Below are 20,240 nucleotides of genomic sequence, written 5' to 3' on the forward strand. Positions count from 1 at the left end.
ACACACTGATTGATCATAGGAGTCGTGACTTTGAGCCTCATCCACAAGCAGTTATTCCAGTTTTATAGACATACACACAAATAACACATGAGGAATGACCTTCTTTTGCCCAATCCCCACACTTCACCCCAAAATAGTCACTGCTGCCTAAGTCTTTTTCCAAGACTCCAGGTCTCCAGAGTCTCTGGCAGCCCAGGAATCAGAGGAAGGCCTGCAGGAAGAGATGTCTTCCTCTCAGACGCTGTGGGCAGGGGAATCAAACGGTGTCCCCATCATAGGTTCCAGCAAAGCGTCCATGGAACTAGCTTGGGCACTGGCCAAGGGGGACTTAGAACTCGTGAAGAAGATCCAAAATGAGATGGTAATGCAGGCTACTGGCATGATAACACCTTTATCCTCAGCGAGCAGTGAAGCCAGTCAGTGTGCAGGTATGTCACTCTGAAGAACAGGGCGAACAATACACTGTAAACACTGTCTAGATTACTGATTTGCAAAATGTCTTAATGAAAATTAAGTATTGCCACTCAATTCTAGTTAAGCCAACTTATAAAGAAGTTCATACAACTTTACTCATTTGATTTAAAGACTTAATCAAATGTGTTTATTCCAAATTGCAATTCTGTGATATTAAATGGATACATGTTCAACTTCTGCTTTGACATGAATCATCATTATTTCGTCTCACACTATCAGTGCACTAAGTAGCAAACTATGTTAAAGAATTGTAAGTAATTTAGCTAAAACTAACCAACCCAACTACACGTTCAAGCAGCTGACCCCTTCACACTCTGAATCAATCTCCCAGGGAGTGTAGTCAGCATAGACATTGTATAGAAAATACACATTTAGTTCTGAAGTTCTTCTGAAGGGTACATGTGAAGCCATTGGAAACAGAACACAGTCAACTGCAATTTAATAGTGTAAAAAAGCGGTTAGGATGTCAAAAAAGTAATAAAAACAATACATTAACCTTACTTAAATAGTTGCAGGAACCTATGGGAATGTTGATTGGTGTGTCCCAATGAAGATCTCTTGCAGATTGAAACGCTGATCTTGGTTATAATAAAATATAAACACTTTGGAGAATAATATATAAGTGTGCGGGTACTGTGTTTAACATGTAACTCACACACACACACACACACACACACAAAAACTACTACTTCATTTCCCCTTTAAGAATGTGAGAAAATTACACAAGAACACAGAAAAGGAAATCCTGTGAGTTGGTTGATACATTGGTGAAGATGTCTAAAATCTCTCGGAAAAGTAAGCATTTATTTATTTATTTATTTATTTATTTATTTATTTATTGGCAGATGTCCTTATCCAGGGCCACTAAATATACATATTTCAAGAATCACAACACAATTAAGAGCAAATCAGTATACGACACAAATAATAACAGTAATCACAAATAATAAGGTTTCACAAAGCCAATAAATATTATTCAATAATCAAAAGTCATAAATCATAATTTAGTGATGAATTCTATTGACATGGGTTTCTATAATGTAGCTGTATTGAAATATAAATTAGATGAATTGTGATTAATGATTCATTTCCCTGGTCACTATTTGCAGAACTTCAGGAACAGAGCTGGTCACTCCTAATGTATATCCCTGTGTTGTTGTTTTTAATGGAAGGTAGATGAATGAAATGTTCAGCTTAATCCCTGGGCAGGTAAACTTGAAGCAGAAGAGATTCCAGAAGCCTGTGTGCTGCAGTTTGTCAGTGAAGCCCCATCAACAAGCAAGGTCCCAGTGAAGGAGCGGCGAGCGAGGGATGATAGTGGAGATGGAAAAGGGACTGGAGATATTAAACAGCACCATTCTCGAGGGGGGGGGGGGGGTGATAGTGGAGATGGAAAAGGGACTAGAGATATTAAACAGCACCATTCTTGAGGGGGGGGCGAGGGATGATAGTGGAGATGGAAAAGGGACGAGATATTAAACAGCACCATTCTCGAGGGGGGGTGATAGTGAAGATGGAAAAGGGACTGGAGATATTAAACAGCACCATTCTCGAGGGGGGGGTGATAGTGGAGATGGAAAAGGGACTGGAGATATTAAACAGCACCATTCTCGAGGGGGGGTGATAGTGAAGATGGAAAAGGGACTGGAGATATTAAACAGCACCATTCTCAAGGGGGGATGATAGTGGAGATGGAAAAGGGACTGGAGATATTAAACAGTACCATTCTCAAGGGGGGGTGATAGTGGAGATGGAAAAGGGACTGGAGATATTAAACAGCACCATTCTCGAGGGGGGGGTGATAGTGGAGATGGAAAAGGGACTGGAGATATTAAACAGCACCATTCTCGAGGGGGGCGAGGGATGATAGTGGAGATGGAAAACGGACTGGAGATATTAAACAGCACCATTCTCGAGGGGGGGGGTGATAGTGGAGATGGAAAAGGGACTGGAGATATTAAACAGCACCATTCTCGAGGGGGGCGAGGGATGATAGTGGAGATGGAAAAGGGACTGGAGATATTAAACAGCACCATTCTCGAGGGGGGGGTGATAGTGGAGATGGAAAAGGGACTGGAGATATTAAACAGCACCATTCTCGAGGGGGGGGTGATAGTGGAGATGGAAAAGGGACTGGAGATATTAAACAGCACCATTCTCGAGGGGGGCGAGGGATGATAGTGGAGATGGAAAAGGGACTGGAGATATTAAACAGCACCATTCTCAAGGGGGGGTGATAGTGGAGATGGAAAAGGGACTGGAGATATTAAACAGCACCATTCTCGAGGGGGGGGTGATAGTGGAGATGGAAAAGGGACTGGAGATATTAAACAGCACCATTCTCGAGGGGGGCGAGGGATGATATTGGAGATGGAAAAGGGACTGGAGATATTAAACAGCACCATTCTCAAGGGGGGGTGATAGTGGAGATGGAAAAGGGACTGGAGATATTAAACAGCACCATTCTCGAGGGGGGGGTGATAGTGGAGATGGAAAAGGGACTGGAGATATTAAACAGCACCATTCTCGAGGAGGGGCGATAGTGGAGATGGAAAAGGGACTGGAGATATTAAACAGCACCATTCTCGAGGGGGGGTGATAGTGAAGATGGAAAAGGGACTGGAGATATTAAACAGCACCATTCTCAAGGGGGGATGATAGTGGAGATGGAAAAGGGACTGGAGATATTAAACAGCACCATTCTCGAGGGGGGCGAGGGATGATAGTGGAGATGGAAAAGGGACTGGAGATATTAAACAGCACCATTCTCGAGGGGGGGGGGTGATAGTGGAGATGGAAAAGGGACTGGAGATATTAAACAGCACCATTCTCAAGGGGGGGTGATAGTGGAGATGGAAAAGGGACTGGAGATATTAAACAGCACCATTCTCGAGGGGGGGGTGATAGTGGAGATGGAAAAGGGACTGGAGATATTAAACAGCACCATTCTCGAGGGGGGGGGTGATAGTGGAGATGGAAAAGGGACTGGAGATATTAAACAGCACCATTCTCGAGGGGGGCGAGGGATGATAGTGGAGATGGAAAAGGGACTGGAGATATTAAACAGCACCATTCTCAAGGGGGGGTGATAGTGGAGATGGAAAAGGGACTGGAGATATTAAACAGCACCATTCTCGAGGGGGGGGTGATAGTGGAGATGGAAAAGGGACTGGAGATATTAAACAGCACCATTCTCGAGGGGGGGGCGATAGTGGAGATGGAAAAGGGACTGGAGATATTAAACAGCACCATTCTCAAGGGGGGATGATAGTGGAGATGGAAAAGGGACTGGAGATATTAAACAGCACCATTCTCGAGGGGGGCGAGGGATGATAGTGGAGATGGAAAAGGGACTGGAGATATTAAACAGCACCATTCTCGAGGGGGGGGCGAGGGATGATAGTGGAGATGGAAAAGGGACTGGAGATATTAAACAGCACCATTCTCAAGGGGGGGTGATAGTGGAGATGGAAAAGGGACTGGAGATATTAAACAGCACCATTCTCGAGGGGGGGGCGAGGGATGATAGTGGAGATGGAAAAGGGACTGGAGATATTAAACAGCACCATTCTCGAGGGGGGGCGATAGTGGAGTTGGAAAAGGGACTGGAGATATTAAACAGCACCATTCTCGAGGGGGGGTGATAGTGAAGATGGAAAAGGGACTGGAGATATTAAAGAGCACCATTCTCAAGGGGGGGTGATAGTTGAGATGGAAAAGGGACTGGAGATATTAAACAGTACCATTCTCAAGGGGGGGTGATAGTGGAGATGGAAAAGGGACTGGAGATATTAAACAGCACCATTCTCGAGGGGGGGGTGATAGTGGAGATGGAAAAGGGACTGGAGATATTAAACAGCACCATTCTCGAGGGGGGCGAGGGATGATAGTGGAGATGGAAAAGGGACTGGAGATATTAAACAGCACCATTCTCGAGGGGGGGTGATAGTGAAGATGGAAAAGGGACTGGAGATATTAAACAGCACCATTCTCGAGGGGGGGTGATAGTGGAGATGGAAAAGGGACTGGAGATATTAAACAGCACCATTCTCGAGATGGGGGGATGATAACATGGTGAAAACAGCTAAACTCTTGGAGCTGTACAGAGACTCTCGGTAGTTTCAAACAAGTTTTTCTAACTTGTACGAGGAACTACCGTTCCTCTCAATCTGCTGGGGAATATACTGTATTTCTTCGTATTTACGATGCACTTTTTAGAAGAATACATTTGTATTTTTGAATCTTTAAATTTGAGCTCCAGAATGCGAGAAAACAAACAAAAAAAAAACGATACCGGGTCTTAATGCTAATATGGAAATAAAGTGGTAAGTATTAATATTTATAGTTTGATGATCCGCTGTTAATTAGACCTTTAAAAGAAGAGAGCTATTTGGGTAGTTTAGCAGCAAGTGTTTGCTAGCCAAAGCTGACCTTAAACTTGGTGTATTATACTCATGCTCACACTTTTAATTGAAATCTTTGTTTTAGTGGGTTAATTAAACTTTATGCAACACTTATACAGAGTACTGGCAGTGATGGGCTTCAATGTGTATTGTTTTCTGTGTTGAATATGCAGTGGATGTGTGGATCTGGGTATATATTTGAGTGCGATCTATGTAAAGGATGATGAAACTCTTGTGTAAGTCTCCATTATTCATACATGAACCAACTAATTGTTCTTCTTCTTATTATTATTTATTTCTTAGCAGATGCTCTTATCCAGGGTGACTTACAATTGTTACAAGATCACATTATTTTTACATACAATTACCCATTGATACAGTTGGGTTTTTACTGGAGCAATCTAGGTAAAGTACCTTGCTCAAGGGTACAGCAGCAGTGTCCCCCACCTGGGATTGAACCCACGACCCGCCGGTCAAGAGTCCAAAGCCCTAACCGGTACGCCACACTGCTGCAGTAAGGGTTAGACTTCAGGCAGCCCGTTCATTGTGACTGGAAAGAATTTAAATATGTCACCCGTTATTTCAAAATGTCTTGGTCCCAGCAGTTCTTTAGCTTTCAACTTTGCATCTTTTATGATGCTGGCTCTGTCGACAGTGACCTCTTTTCCACTTAAATAAGCTCTAGTTTCATTCCTGACATTTTTTTCTGCATCAAGGAGGTGACTCAGAGACTCGGTTTCAGCACAGTTTCCAAAACGAAACCTCTCGCTGTCTCTTTCACCAGAAAAAGGAGGCTTGAATGTGACGCCGGTAAAGATTGTGTAGCATTTACTACATGGGGCTATCGTGACATAGGAGTCTGATTCAGGATCTATTTTATAGGCTGTGCAAAACACATCTTTTGGAAATCTGATGTAACCTTTTCTTTTCTTCTCTGTATTCCAGACTGCATGTGCTACAGCCTCGTTCCAGGTCTGGATGCATGAGAGGGCAATCATGACCCTAGTCTCTACACCGCCACTACAAGACAGGGACGCGCCATAGAACCGCTTCTGTCCTTCTTCTTTTAAGTAGCACTCAGTGATGACCGTGGCTGTGAGAGTGTAGTTGTTTTCAGCTTGGTCATTGTCCTGCAATGCTTTCTTAATTTGGGCCAGACTGTTCAGTATAGCCTTACTGTTTGTAGAACCGTTCCTCCTCAAAACCTTTGTCAAAGAAAAACAAAAAAACAAAGGTAGTATTGTCATGCTTGCATTAATACACAACTAAAGACAATTCAACACTGGGGTCCGGGGCTCAAATCTATCTCTAGAAAAGTAGTGGAAAAGGATGATCATTTTCTTTTAAATGCTGTTCTAAAAGGAAAAGTAGAGGTGTTGATCTCTTTACCAAATGGCTAAGTGTGAAACACAAAAGGAAAACAAACACATTATTAAGACACTGTACATTTTAAGTTTATTGTTTATTTGTTTAAAATGTAAAGTGATCCATTTTCATCAATTTTTTTTATCATGTGTCTTTCGAGTTGAAAACTGACCAGAGCAAGCAGGATGGAAAAGGGGGTGCGGGTGGGTAGATGGTTGGCATACTGCTGGAACGCCCTGGGGAACAGCTCCTTGTACTGCTGTATGTTTTCTTCTGTGGTGAAGAAGCTCTCCGGTGGAACAGGATTTTTGTGAATGTGACCCAGGAAGAATATGCAATGAAGCACCTGATTACAAGAAGAAATAACAACCTCTGATTGGTTAAACAGCATCACATGACCGTGCGTATATATAGCGTATAGCACAGCTTGCATACTAATGAGCCGCTTCACACTGAATAAATCACTACGCACCACTGCTTTCTAAATTCCATGACAAACTGCCATTTTATTTGTTATTAGTTACAAATCCACTGCCAAAAATGAGTGGCATTTCACCTATTAACTATTTTCCACATAACTGGTACAACACCAACTTATGTGAGTGAAGACAGCAGTCATTTGAAAATAAATAAATAAAATAAGTGCTCCAGTAAGAGTAGACCCATAACAGTAGATGAGGAACAGCTAAATGAAACAGAAGAAAACAAAGATTGAAAAAAAAATCAAAAACTACAGCATGGGCTGGTTAATGTACTTAAAGAAAAAATATGGAAATTATGTCCAAAAAATCATTAAGGGAATTTTATGCAAGAAGCTCAACTGGGGACCTCTATTCAGTCTCCCGTTGTATAATGCTGAGCTGGAATAAATCCATATTTTAACAGTAAAAGTTTTAACATCTCTGCTGACCGTGAGTTTAAAACCAGCAATAATTTATTTATTTATCATGAAAACTGTTAGAAAAGCAGGTAAAGACAAGGCCAGACACCAGCTCCTGAATCACCGGCCTGGATTTGAAGTGTCTGCGGGACGCAAGGGTGTCCGACAACTAAAAAAACAGATTTTGAGATCCAAAAGGATGAAAATGTACTAGAATATGTGTGCCTTGCATACAACGAGTTCACAAGCTCGCTTTTATGATCCGGCTTCAGTCGCCATCACAGCTGCTCCCCTTCCTTACTGTCGTCTGAAACTCTGCCCATCATCACAGCTTGTTCTCAGTCCTCTAGTTTCTAGTGAAATGGCACTTTCGATGCAGAAATTCACAATAAACGAACATGTGCAATTTATTTTTAAAGCAAATAATGAATTACATTCAATGTGGGACTATATTACACTGCGGATGGATACACAATCAAAGTTTCTGGTTTTGTCTTAATTTAAATACATTTTAATTATTTTTCTTCCCACAAATGACAGGTAGCCGTGTTAGAAATGGTATAAACCACTTCGGGCTATGCTGTTCTGATGATATATACCACTTCTGGGGTGGTTAAAGGCCCACTCATGGTACATATGATGAGAACCGCCCGCCGTGGTTTATACCTTACACAATACCCTTCAGGAATAGAAAGAATACAAGCATTGAATTGACAACAGAACTGGCAGAAGGCTCAAATGTTATTATTTATTTCTTAGCAGACGCCCTTATCCAGGGCGACTTACAATTGTTACAAGAGATCACATTATTTTTACATACAATTACCCATTTATACAGTTGGGTTTTTACTGGAGTAATCTAGGTAAAGTACCTTGCTCAAGGGTACAGCAGCAGTGTCCCCCACTGGGGATTGAACCCACAACCCTCCGGTCAAGAGTCGAGAGCCCTAACCACTACTCCACACTGCTGCCCCTACTACCTCCCTGTCTTCAACTAACCATCGGGCCACTCTGTTGGGACTCTATTTTTAGTGTTTATTTGGAACAATGGTGGAACACGACTGCCTTCCTCATAGTCTTGAAACCCAACGAAACCCAACACCAACTCTGGAGGCCTGGGAAAACATCCCACATCTGCACCCCGTCACGACCATTCAGAGTGCTGTGCATTTCATATGAGAGAGCGCAGAGAGTGAGTGCAGCTGCTGCTCGCTGCATGGAATAAAAAACAAGCAGCGCTGCGCTAGGATCTTATTCCACTGCCGTTCCGAATCAGGGAAGGGGGCATCAATTCATTCTCCTTCACCCTAACAAAGGAACAATGCAGCGATCAGTGTCGCGGGGGCTTTGCTGCCGTAATTCACCAAAAGAAAATCACCGCGTACAGTACAGTCAGACAGCAATAAGAGTTTCCATGTTCTCACTCTGAAACACTGCTATGCTGAGAGATCTGATACCATGATGCTCTGAGGCCACCCTTTAAGCCAATCACGTGCCAGACTTTCGTACCTGCACTGATGGCTTCAATGTTTCGGGGTGACGAGGACACAATAAGAATCCATTTCTAAGGGGGGGGGGGGCATGTTGTCGCCCATCCATCAACAGTACAAAGGTCGCTTGTGAAATCAGGATGTGTTGCAGTTAGAAAACCTGTGTTAACAAATGGACCAAGACTAAAAGGCTCAAATCTGCACAAGGACACAGAAACTGGACTATGAAACAATGGTCTAAGGTGGATCTAATCGAAGACAGTATGTGAGACGACCAACAACTGGAAAGTGGCCTCTGTCCTTCAGGATCTTATCTTCAAGTACTGCTCATCCTTGTCAGACAGCTTTTTGGGTCTTCCAGTCCTGGGCTTGTCAATTACAGATGTTTCTCTGTACTTGTTGATTATGCTTCTGATAGCTAAAGATTGCTCAATGACAAGCTTGGTTTCTTCTCACACAAACTAAGCTGTATTCAAAACAGACACAGCTGTAGGAAACTGATGGCGTCTCAGGTACTCTTCAGGAGTATTTCAGGAACTACATTTCCCTATCATCCCCATCATACATACGTGAATGGGAGGATCATGGGAAAAGTAGTTCTGAAATTCTCCTGAAGGGTACCTGAGACGCCATCTTGGAAACTGAACGGAAATTTAAAAATGTAAAAAAAGTGGTAAAAATATCTAACACAAAACACACACCTCATTTAAACAGCTGTAGCAACACATAGGAACACGTGATTATTAATGATTATTATTACAATGGCTGATATAAGGGTGATATATGGTAAGGGACTGTAGTGCTATAAATGTCATTTTGCAACGTTATTGTCCAATGTTTTCATAACTCCCCCTGGAGTCTACAGATTTGCATGGCCATACGTTGTATTGTTCTGTTATTGCAACCGAAGTGCAACATTGTTTCAATGTGATTGACCATGTGGTTGTTAGACCATGTCATTATACGTTATTGTCCAATGTTTTGACAGCTCCCCCTGGAGTCTACCCATTTGCATGGCTAGTACATGACTTTGTTCCATTGCCAAAGCAGAAGTGCAATATTGTTGCAATATCCCCACAACCCTATATGGTTAGCTGGGTAGTCCAATCTAAGATTAAGCTGCATGGTTTTCTGACTGAGAGTTGTGCGTGTTTTAACTAGTCCACCAGTTTTGACTTTTAATGATTTGTTTCCTGTTCTGAGTGTGACTTGCCTGTGTTTTAATGCACTCTGTAGTTTCGTACTGTGTTGCTGTTGCCTTTCTTGGCTGGGTCTCGCCTGTGAAAGAGGTCTTAATCTCAATGTGACTTCCTAGTAAAATAAAGAGAAACTAAAAATAACAACAAGGAAAAAAGTGTCTGGACATACCTCAGCCATAACTTCCTTCCGACGCTCAAGGTCAGACTCAAACTGAATGTGTTTACCGAACTCCAAGATAAAATTCAATCCACTTTTTATCAGTCTCTCCCTCTCATTTGAATCGTTTTTGACCTTTGCCATATTTCTCCTTTTGTAAAACAAAAATAACACTTTACACAGCTTGTGTTGTCAAATGTAAGGTCACAGTGTAATGAACTGGAATGCAATAGTTACATTTTTGTATTTATTTCATGTAGTCTAGTAATATCATTGCAACTAGTTTCAATGACATTGGGGGAAAAAAAAACTTCTAGTTAAATATTGTGTTCATAAACAGTTATGAGTATATAGGAGGCTGTGTGGTCCAGTGGTTAAAGTAAAGGGCTTGTAACCAGGAGGTCCCCGGTTCAAATCCCACATCAGGCACTGACTCATTGTGTGACCCTGAGCAAGTCACTTCACCTCCTTGTGCTCCGTCTTTCAGGTGAGGCGTAATTGTAACTTTGCAGCTGATGCATAGTTCACACACCCTAGTCTCTGTAAGTCGCCTTGGATAAAGGCGTCTGCTAAATAAACTAATAATAATGAGTACACATAATACAATAGAAAATGTAGCCTAAATATTATAGGCCTGTATAACTCATGCTAGAATGTGTCTGATGTCCATTTGATAAGGAACAACCATTATTAGTAAAACCTGCTTTTTTATTTGATTTGAATACTTCAACATCTAACCAACATACCTTATACCTTAAACTAAAGTGTTCACATATCGGGCACTTTGCCCTATTTAAACTGCAGTGATATAGAGAAAGAACCTTACCACAAGTAAGCACTGTTCCATGCATTTTCAGTAGTGTGGCCTGCCAGTAATACTTACCTAGACACTTTATGTTCCACAGGGGCGACGGATGCTTGGGGAGTCTGTTTTTATCACAAAGAGAAGCAGAGTCATTAAATGTTTACTGGGGGCAGGGGTTAATGGCAACACAGGTTTTATGAATATATTTTTGTTGATAAAAAGCTGTAGGACAGTACCTTATCCATGAGTTCTGCTGGTAAGTTTCAAATGGAGGAGAGCTATTTTTTTTTTTTATTTGGGTGTTTTTAAATTGGTTTTCGTTCTGCCTAAAAAAAATAAAACAACATTTAAGTTAAATTATTTGACATTAACAACTATTATTCTAATTTTTGATTTCTCTCAGCTTGGATTTCAGATGTTTCACAACTTTTTAACACTTCATCCCAATAAAATAATTCTATGTGAAACAATAACAACAACCAGCAAAGTCACAAGTTCCTTGTTAACTGGTCATGAGAGGCTATACACAAAAGATTTGGTAATGTTGAAGAAAACAGTTTTCTATCAAATTGTATGGACCGCCGGTGTGGTCTCTCCTGAAAACGCATTAGTCAGGCGCTCCCCATACTGTATTAAACATGGTCCCAGGTAAACACACAGGGTTCCATAGCAGATCTGTTTTCTTAGTAAGGGATCATTTGGTGCGTTTTTTTCTCAGTAAGTGTTTCATAAAATTGTTCTTCAAAGCACTTTAAAAGGTTCCTCCACCGTTTCGACTCCAGGAAGTCGAATGTTCCGACCAGAACTTTTGAGATTGTCGGAACTGGCACTGAAAAGTGTGCTCCTGTGCTGGCCTTGTTGTCCTTGCAGGGGAAATTATGTTGCTGCTCTTGCCTACAGCAGGGGTGGCCAGTCCTGTGTGTTTGTGTGCTGGCCTGGTTTTGTCTACAGCAGGGGTGGCCAGTCCTGTGTGTTTGTGTGCTGGCCTGGTTTTGTCTACAGCAGGGGTGGCCAGTCCTGTGTGTTTGTGTGCTGGCCTGGTTTTGCCTACAGCAGGGGTGGCCAGTCCTGTGTGTTTGTGTGCTGGCCTGGTTTTGCCTACAGCAGGGGTGGCCAGTCCTGTGTGTTTGTGTGCTGGCCTGGTTTTGCCTACAGCAGGGGTGGCCAGTCCTGTGTGTTTGTGTGCTGGCCTGGTTTTGCCTACAGCAGGGGTGGCCAGTCCTGTGTGTTTGTGTGCTGGCCTGGTTTTGCCTACAGCAGGGGTGGCCAGTCCTGTGTGTTTGTGTGCTGGCCTGGTTTTGCCTACAGCAGGGGTAACCAGTCCTGTGTGTTTGTGTGCTGGCCTGGTTTTGCCTACAGCAGGGGTGGCCAGTCCTGTGTGTTTGTGTGCTGGCCTGGCTTTGCCTACAGCAGGGGTGGCCAGTCCTGTGTGTTTGTGTGCTGGCCTGGTTTTGCCTACAGCAGGGGTGGCCAGTCCTGTGTGTTTGTGTGCTGGCCTGGTTTTGCCTACAGCAGGGGTGGCCAGTCCTGTGTGTTTGTGTGCTGGCCTGGTTTTGCCTACAGCAGGGGTGGCCAGTCCTGTGTGTTTGTGTGCTGGCCTGGTTCTGCCTACAGCAGGGGTGGCCAGTCCTGTGTGTTTGTGTGCTGGCCTTGTTTTACCTAGAGAAGGGGTGGCCAGTCCTGTGTGTTTGTGTGCTGGCCTTGTTTTACCTACAGCAGGGGTGGCCAGTCCTGTGTGTTTGTGTGCTGGCCAGCCCAGGTTCTCCACAGCCTCAGGGTCTTCTGCTTGTTGCTTTGGCCAGTCTCTTAATTAGTTGGCTCGGTTAATGGGCTTAATTATTATTATTATTATTATTATTATTATTATTATTATTATTATTATTATTATTATTATTATTATTATTATTATTGTTGTTGTTAGCCGTTTATTTGGTGGATGCCTTCATCCAAGACGACATATTGGCTCCAACCGGTTGAAAACGCTGCAGCTCGAATGCTTACTCACACCAAACGCTCACAACATATTGCTCCGGTTCTGTATTGGATTCCTGTTAAATTCCGGATTCATTTAAAAATTCGACTTATTACTTATGAGGACCTTCACCGCCTTGGTCCTGTATATTTGCAGCTTGCGATTAGAAAATCTATTATAATATATCTCTTGGGTGTTCTGCATGAAGACACTATATGAAATTAAATATTTTATATGTATTGTACTGTATTGTATTGGAGCCCTGGAATAGCTTTTAATATGACTGCTCTGATATTTTATCTATAGGTGATCTATATGAAACTGTTTGTTCCAACGGGTTGTGCAATATAGCACAATATTAAATCAGTAACAGCTGATGTCAGAGTTAAGGGAGAGTCAGGATTTCTATTAATCTGTAACAGCAGGGCCACAAATGGAGTTGTGCAAAAAGATCATTCCATTTTTATTGTGGTCTTAATTCTAATCGGTGGATTCATAACGCAGAATAATTTGAAATGCACTGCATGTGGATCATTTTAAAATGGAAATATCTAATTGTGCATTATTATTAATAATATTATTTATTTTCTTGCAGGTGCCCTTATCCAGGTCGACTTACAATAATGTACAAGAAATATAGTAAGTGTTTTTTTTTTTTTTATTTATTTTTTTTTTAAATTTAGTCTTCGCCAATTATTTTTACCCCGGTTTTCACCCCAATTTAGCATGCCCAATTATTATCTGTATCCCCGGCTCACCGCTCGCAACCCCCCCACCGACTCAGGAAACGGAGGCTGAAACACGCGTCCTCCGAAACGTGCTCCTTCCAAGCCGTCATTTTTCGCACTGCAGATCCACAGCAATGCTACCAGACCTATAGTGCCGGAGGACAACACAGATCTGGCGGCTCCGCTGCAGAGCCACAGGCGCCCTATCGGCCACAGGGGTCGCTGATGCGCGGTGAGCCGTGGATTCCCCTGCCGACCTAAGCCCTCCCTACCCGGGCAGCGCTCAGCCAATTGTGCGCCGCCCCCTAGGAACTCTCGGTCACGGTCAGCTGTGACATAGCCTGGATTCGAACCTGCGATCTCCAGGCTATAGGGCACATCCTGCGAGGAGCGCCTTTACTGGATGCGCCACTCGGGAGCCCTAGAAATATAGTAAGTGTTGTGAGATAGTGTAGTCCTGGGGGAATAGGACTACATCTCCCAGAGGGGAACAGCCTTAGTTTTGTTTAATTGTTTAGTTTAATTTGGTTAATTGTTTAATTAGTAATGATCCCCTGCACCTGGCTAGCATTGTAAGTTAGAGCCAGGTGCAGGGTATTTAAGAAAAGCAGCCGGTTTGTTTGGGGCTGCTGTGTGAAGAGCCCGCTTGCGAGGGTGTACAGGTGTACAAAGAGAAAAGGTAGTGTGAAAGCACTTGTGGAGCGTGCTGTGTAACATTGTGTTTGTTTTGTTTAGCTGTCCTGTTTTTCCTTTAGGTTCCTCGGTTGTGTTTAGTTAAGTCCTCAAAAAAAGAGCTAGGTGTTTGTTTTGTTTATTTTTGTTAGTATTAAAAAAAATTGTGCAAGTGTGCCTTAAAACCTCCATTTGCGTGTCCTGGGTCTGCTTTTAAAGGGGCAACAAACCCGAGTGGGTGCGAGTCTTTTACAGTGTCTAAACAAGCAAGCCCAGAATAAGTACCAAGGATAACCAAGTAAGGTTACAGCGCACAGTGCTGTATACACACTGATCCACTCTCTCCACTGGCTCCCGATCACTGTCCGCATCCTCGACCAGACTGCACCCAGCTACCTCCAGACTCTCATTTCTCCCTGCACAATCTCTCTGCTCCTCCTGCACTAGACAATTGACTGTACCTCCTCTTCGCTCCCCTACCTCTAAAGCCTGCTCCTTCACCAGCCTCGCCCATCAGTGATGGAATGATCTACCCATGAATGTCAGGATTGCCCAGTCCCTGACCACCTTCCGGCGCCTCCTCAAGACACACTTATTCAGACTGCACCTATAGATCTCAGTTCTCCGCTTCTGAGCAATATGACACCCAACTGCACTTTAACTTGCATTACCCGCCCCCCACCTTGCTGCTCTCTACCATTGCTCAGTATCACACCTCTATTTAAATCCCACCTTGCTGTTCTCTACCATTGCTCAGTATCACACCTCTATTTAAATCCCACCTTGCTGTTCTCTGCCATTGCTCAGTATCACACCTCTATTTAAATCCCACCTTGCTGTTCTCTGCCATTGCTCAGTATCACACCTCTATTTAAATCCCACCTTGCTGCTCTCTGCCATTGCTCAGTATCACACCTCTATTTAAATCCCACCTTGCTGCTCTCTACCATTGCTCAGTATCACACCTCTATTTAAATCCCACCTTGCTGTTCTCTGCCATTGCTCAGTATCACACCTCTATTTAAATCCCACCTTGCTGCTCTCTACCATTGCTCAGTATCACACCTCTATTTAAATCCCACCTTGCTGTTCTCTACCATTGCTCAGTATCACACCTCTATTTAAATCCCACCTTGCTGTTCTCTACCATTGCTCAGTATCACACCTCTATTTAAATCCCACCTTGCTGTTCTCTGCCATTGCTCAGTATCACACCTCTATTTAAATCCCACCTTGCTGCTCTCTCATTGCTCAGTATCACACCTCTATTTAAATCCCACCTTGCTGCTCTCTACCATTGCTCAGTATCACACCTCTATTTAAATCCCACCTTGCTGCTCTCTCATTGCTCAGTATCACACCTCTATTTAAATCCCACCTTGCTGTTCTCTGCCATTGCTCAGTATCACACCTCTATTTAAATCCCACCTTGCTGTTCCCTACCATTGCTCAGTATCACACCTCTATTTAAATCCCACCTTGCTGTTCTCTGCCATTGCTCAGTATCAGACCTCTATTTAAATCCCACCTTGCTGTTCTCTGCCATTGCTCAGTATCACACCTCTATTTAAATCCCACCTTGCTGCTCTCTGCCATTGCTCAGTATCACACCTCTATTTAAATCCCACCTTGCTGCTCTCTACCATTGCTCAGTATCACACCTCTATTTAAATCCCATCTTGCTGTTCTCTGCCATTGCTCAGTATCATACCTCTATTTAAATCCCACCTTGCTGTTCTCTACCATTGCTCAGTATCACACCTCTATTTAAATCCCACCTTGCTGTTCTCTGCCATTGCTCAGTATCACACCTCTATTTAAATCCCACCTTGCTGCTCTCTCATTGCTCAGTATCACACCTCTATTTAAATCCCACCTTGCTGCTCTCTACCATTGCTCAGTATCACACCTCTATTTAAATCCCACCTTGCTGCTCTCTCATTGCTCAGTATCACACCTCTATTTAAATCCCACCTTGCTGTTCTCTGCCATTGCTCAGTATCACACCTCTATTTAAATCCCACCTTGCTGTTCTCTACCATTGCTCAGTATCACACCTCTATTTAAATCCCACCTTGCTGTTCTCTGCCATTGCTCAGTATCACACCTCTATTTAAATCCCACCTTGCTGCTCTCTACCATTGCTCAGTATCACACCTCTATTTAAATCCCACCTTGCTGTTCTCTACCATTGCTCAGTATCACACCTCTATTTAAATCCCACCTTGCTGTTCTCTGCCATTGCTCAGTATCACACCTCTATTTAAATCCCACCTTGCTGCTCTCTGCCATTGCTCAGTATCACACCTCTGTTTAAATCCCACCTTGCTGCTCTCTACCATTGCTCAGTATCATACCTCTATATAAATCCCACCCCCACCTTGCTGTTCTCAAAAACAACTTTTCTTTATTTTCTTTCATAAGTATCATAAGCTGGTGCTCTGAAGTGACTGAATGAGGTATCAAATAGACTTAGCGTGAAACAGAGCTCTGCATGCAGAGAACACAAAACAGGCTTCGGTCGTTCTTCAAGCCATTCTTCATTCTGTTTCTGTTCAGCGCCCTTTTTACTTCTTGCCCTTTGGTTTAATTTAGAGCAAAGGCTTTTGGGTATTGTAGTTCGTTATTTACTCTGTAACTTGAAGGTTTACAGAACATTAAGTAATGGGGTGCATTCCTGTAGCAAAAAAATTTGCAGATTTCCTCAGTTTTGCACAGATCGGCACAGAATCTTGTGTTGTGAGGGATTCTGTGTGACATCACGCAGCTCCACCTTTGCAAATCTGTGCAGATTCGACAGTCGAGCGCAGCTGCAGGGGGCTGTCTGCGGCTGTGGACCAAAGAAACTATGCAGAGATCACGAATCACCTGTAGAGCACAACACTGAAACTACTGCTGCTCCCTTCTCAGCGGAGGCCAATGACATATAACTAGCCATTTCTAATGAGACCAGAAAGCTGCCAACAGCCGTTTTCACGGTATATATTACATACATCAATAAAAAAGATTAAATATATACAATGTTAATGTACTAAATTCATTCTAACACATATAGAGAGTTGGTTTCACAGAGTAAGATTAGCAATCAACCTAGATTAGTTCAACATTAAGTAAAACATAGTGCTGTGTAGTAATGTAAATGAAAAGCCTCCTCTCTTCAATATCACTCAAGCTTACATGCCCTTTAACTCGTACTCCTCTGCCCCCATCTTGCTGCTCCCTACTATTGCTCCTTATCAGATCTGTATTCCAGTCCTGCACTTGAATTGGCCTTATTGTTAACTGGGTCTGTGTTATTGTAGTTGTGTCTGTTTTCCACTCCACTGCACTCAGCACTCATACCTAACCCTGATGTAACTATCGCCATATTATCTGCTCTTGCTTGAACTGGGCCTGCATTGAATCATGTGCGGTATGCTGTGCTCTTATTAAGACTGAAGTTATTGTGTACTGTACTTGCCCTTATTGATTCTTGAAATGTCTATATTTTGTGACAACTGTAAGTAGCCCTGGGTAAGGACGCCTGCTAATAAATCAATCAATAAATATTAATAAGATACCATTCATCATGAATACATGTTATGTTGTTTAGGAGGCTGTGTGGTCCAGTGGTTAAAGAAAAGGGCTTGTAACCAGGAGGTCCCCGGTTCAAATCCCACCTCAGCCACTAACTCATTGTGTGACCTTGAGCAAGTCACTTAACCTCCTTGTGCTCCGTCTTTTGGGTGAGATGTAATTGTAAGTGACTCTGCAGCTGATGCATAGTTCACACACCCTAGTCTCTGTAAGTCTGTGCTAAATAAACTAATAATAATTATGTGAATGATTGATGCACCATAAACACTCACACACATATCATTTAATGAGTTGTAACAAAAAACGTATTCTTACAAAATAATGTGTATTTAGTACTTAAACAACAAATAATGAAATCACTCAATAATCATGTCATAGCCATGTAGTTCAATGTTTACAAGCGCGTGACTGCTGCTAGACGAGGCGTTTTCTATAGCTTGCGCGTGACGTCAGACTGAGCCTCAGGCAGCGAGCCCAGCTTGCCTCAATGGTGTAGATCTGCAAGACGGACGCACCCAAAGGTACACTGCGCAGGCAACAGAACAGAACATAAGAAAGTTTACAAACGAGAGGAGGCCATTCAGCCCATTTTGCTCGTTAATAGCTCATTTATCCGAACGGCTGACATGTAAACGAAGTATAAGCGTTTCATTGTATTGTAGCGATCCTGGTTCCCGCAGGCAGGCGCATCCCACAGGGCGAGGCGATCCATACACAGGCGGAGGGGCAGGCACGAACCCGGGACCTCTCGCACTAAAGCACAGCGCCGATCCCGCTGTACAAAAGAGCCGCACCTTTGCAAGGAGCGTATATCGATCGGGCTTATGTCTGTGTGTGATTACGTCAACTACCAGCCCCACTGCTGCCTTCCCCCGTGCACGCTACAGTATATTTAGTTCTGAAGTTCGTGAGGTTTAAAGTCGGGGGTGATGATTAATACTTCATAATAATTTGTATTTCTTTTTTACACAGTGCGCAGAGGAAGTGCTTCACGGTTTCCATATTGTTAGTTACTCAGCAGTTCATTGCTCGCAGTGACCGGACGTGGAGAATTCTTGCTAACAAAGCTAAAGATTCCAGATTGTCCCTGTTTTATATCACTCTTACACTTCTAAACTAAATAAAATATAATCATTTAAAATATATAATACTTAAAATGAAATATTTTAATCGCCTGTCTACGTGAAAGTTCAGCGGTATTAATGGCTCGAGTACCTATTTACACATCGATTTAACTAATCGCATGAATTGTAGACTTCTTGAAATGTATCTGGCTGTGTATTCACCTCAGCGGAGCATATTCAATCACATTTCAATGTAGAATGATTTTGATTAATCGATAAGTTGGCATACCTGGGATACGGTACTTCAGACGTCCGTTCGGGAACAGGAACCTGCGAGCTTGTTATAGCTACTACCGGTACTGAAAACTATTTCATCATATTTCACAAGCCTTATTCCGCGCAGCTGCTTTTTTTCTGAAAACAAAACTGAAAGTTTTACAGGCACGTGGGCTCAGCGGCTTCAACACAAATTACCGACACTTTTCTAAAAGGAATACAATACAGAACAAAGTTAGAATGCAATACAGGTCACGACGCGTAAGTTTCATTGTATTAATGCGGTGTGATTTATATTGAATACATATGGCAAAATCAAAACTTTGACAACCCGCTAATCACACTTACAAAACTGTATTCAATAGCGTTTTCTTTTTATGAGTAGAAGAAATGAGATACTTACAAAAAAGAGAAAGATAACTCTATGAAATACAGTTTTGATAAGTGAGGTGAGCGGGTTGTCATTTTGAGTTGGTCCCAGCCAAGGTTTCAAATGCAACCTTACAAAACAAGATGCTTCACAGCCTTCCCACCCTGAAAGCCGGCTCTGGTCAGATCTCAGAAACTAAGCGGGGCTGGACCTGGTCAGTACTTGGATGGGAGACCTCCCCTTTTCCACTGGCCTGTCCGACCCGATTCGGAACCAGGCTGGTGCGGTACGGCACGTTACCTATCTGAAAATAAAACCCTAAAAATGGCGAATAAAATGAATGCGGACCGGTGTGCGATATTGTGACAAGAGATTCGCCTTATCGATTTTATAGCTGGTATAGGCAAGTAAATAAGCAACATTATGAATATTATTCTATTATAATCGATTTACTATTATGAACCGTTTTAAACATAATGTTTTGTTGGCACTATAGCCTAATATTAGAAATTACAAAAAAAGCGGGTTTGCTACCGACGCTGAAGCATTAGAGCGTTTCTGTTAAACTGCAATTGTATGTTAATAATCTGTTACGTTTAAGTTCCTAAGTTGTGTTTTCAGTCGTCATTTTGTGTCAAAGGCTTTCATTTGATACAACTTAAAAGTAATGGATAAAGCGAGTCCTGCTTTTTGTTCAAAGCCGTTTGAACTTTATAGTTCAGGACACGCAAGGTGCAAATATTATTACACATTTAGCGACATCTGAAAAGAAAAATTCTCACCTGGCATAATTAAGAATTCTGGTCAAA

The 20,240-nt window shown here is 42.7% G+C and overlaps 1 protein-coding gene across 3 annotated transcripts; it reads right to left on the minus strand.

The window, feature by feature from the left end:
* Nucleotides 1-1,319: 1,319 nt before the first annotated feature.
* LOC131720924 (uncharacterized) lies at nucleotides 1,320-19,814 on the minus strand. 3 transcript variants are annotated; one of them, XM_059013409.1, is made up of 6 exons: nucleotides 19,075-19,814; nucleotides 11,010-11,099; nucleotides 10,852-10,895; nucleotides 9,981-10,119; nucleotides 6,415-6,588; nucleotides 1,320-6,082 (listed from the first exon to the last, which is right to left on the minus strand). In XM_059013409.1, exons 2-6 carry the CDS (start codon nucleotides 11,016-11,018, stop codon nucleotides 5,399-5,401), a joined length of 1,050 nt encoding a protein of 349 aa, XP_058869392.1. In that variant the 5' UTR covers nucleotides 11,019-11,099; nucleotides 19,075-19,814; the 3' UTR covers nucleotides 1,320-5,398. The 3 variants fall into 3 exon arrangements, with proteins under 3 accessions (XP_058869392.1, XP_058869393.1, XP_058869394.1); XM_059013410.1 differs by lacking the exon at nucleotides 11,010-11,099 and having other exon boundaries at nucleotides 19,075-19,813; XM_059013411.1 differs by lacking the exon at nucleotides 9,981-10,119 and having other exon boundaries at nucleotides 6,415-9,923; nucleotides 19,075-19,812.
* Nucleotides 19,815-20,240: the final 426 nt, after the last annotated feature.

The sequence above is a fragment of the Acipenser ruthenus genome, chromosome 45 (assembly GCF_902713425.1).
Source record: "Acipenser ruthenus chromosome 45, fAciRut3.2 maternal haplotype, whole genome shotgun sequence".
NCBI lineage: Eukaryota > Metazoa > Chordata > Actinopteri > Acipenseriformes > Acipenseridae > Acipenser > Acipenser ruthenus.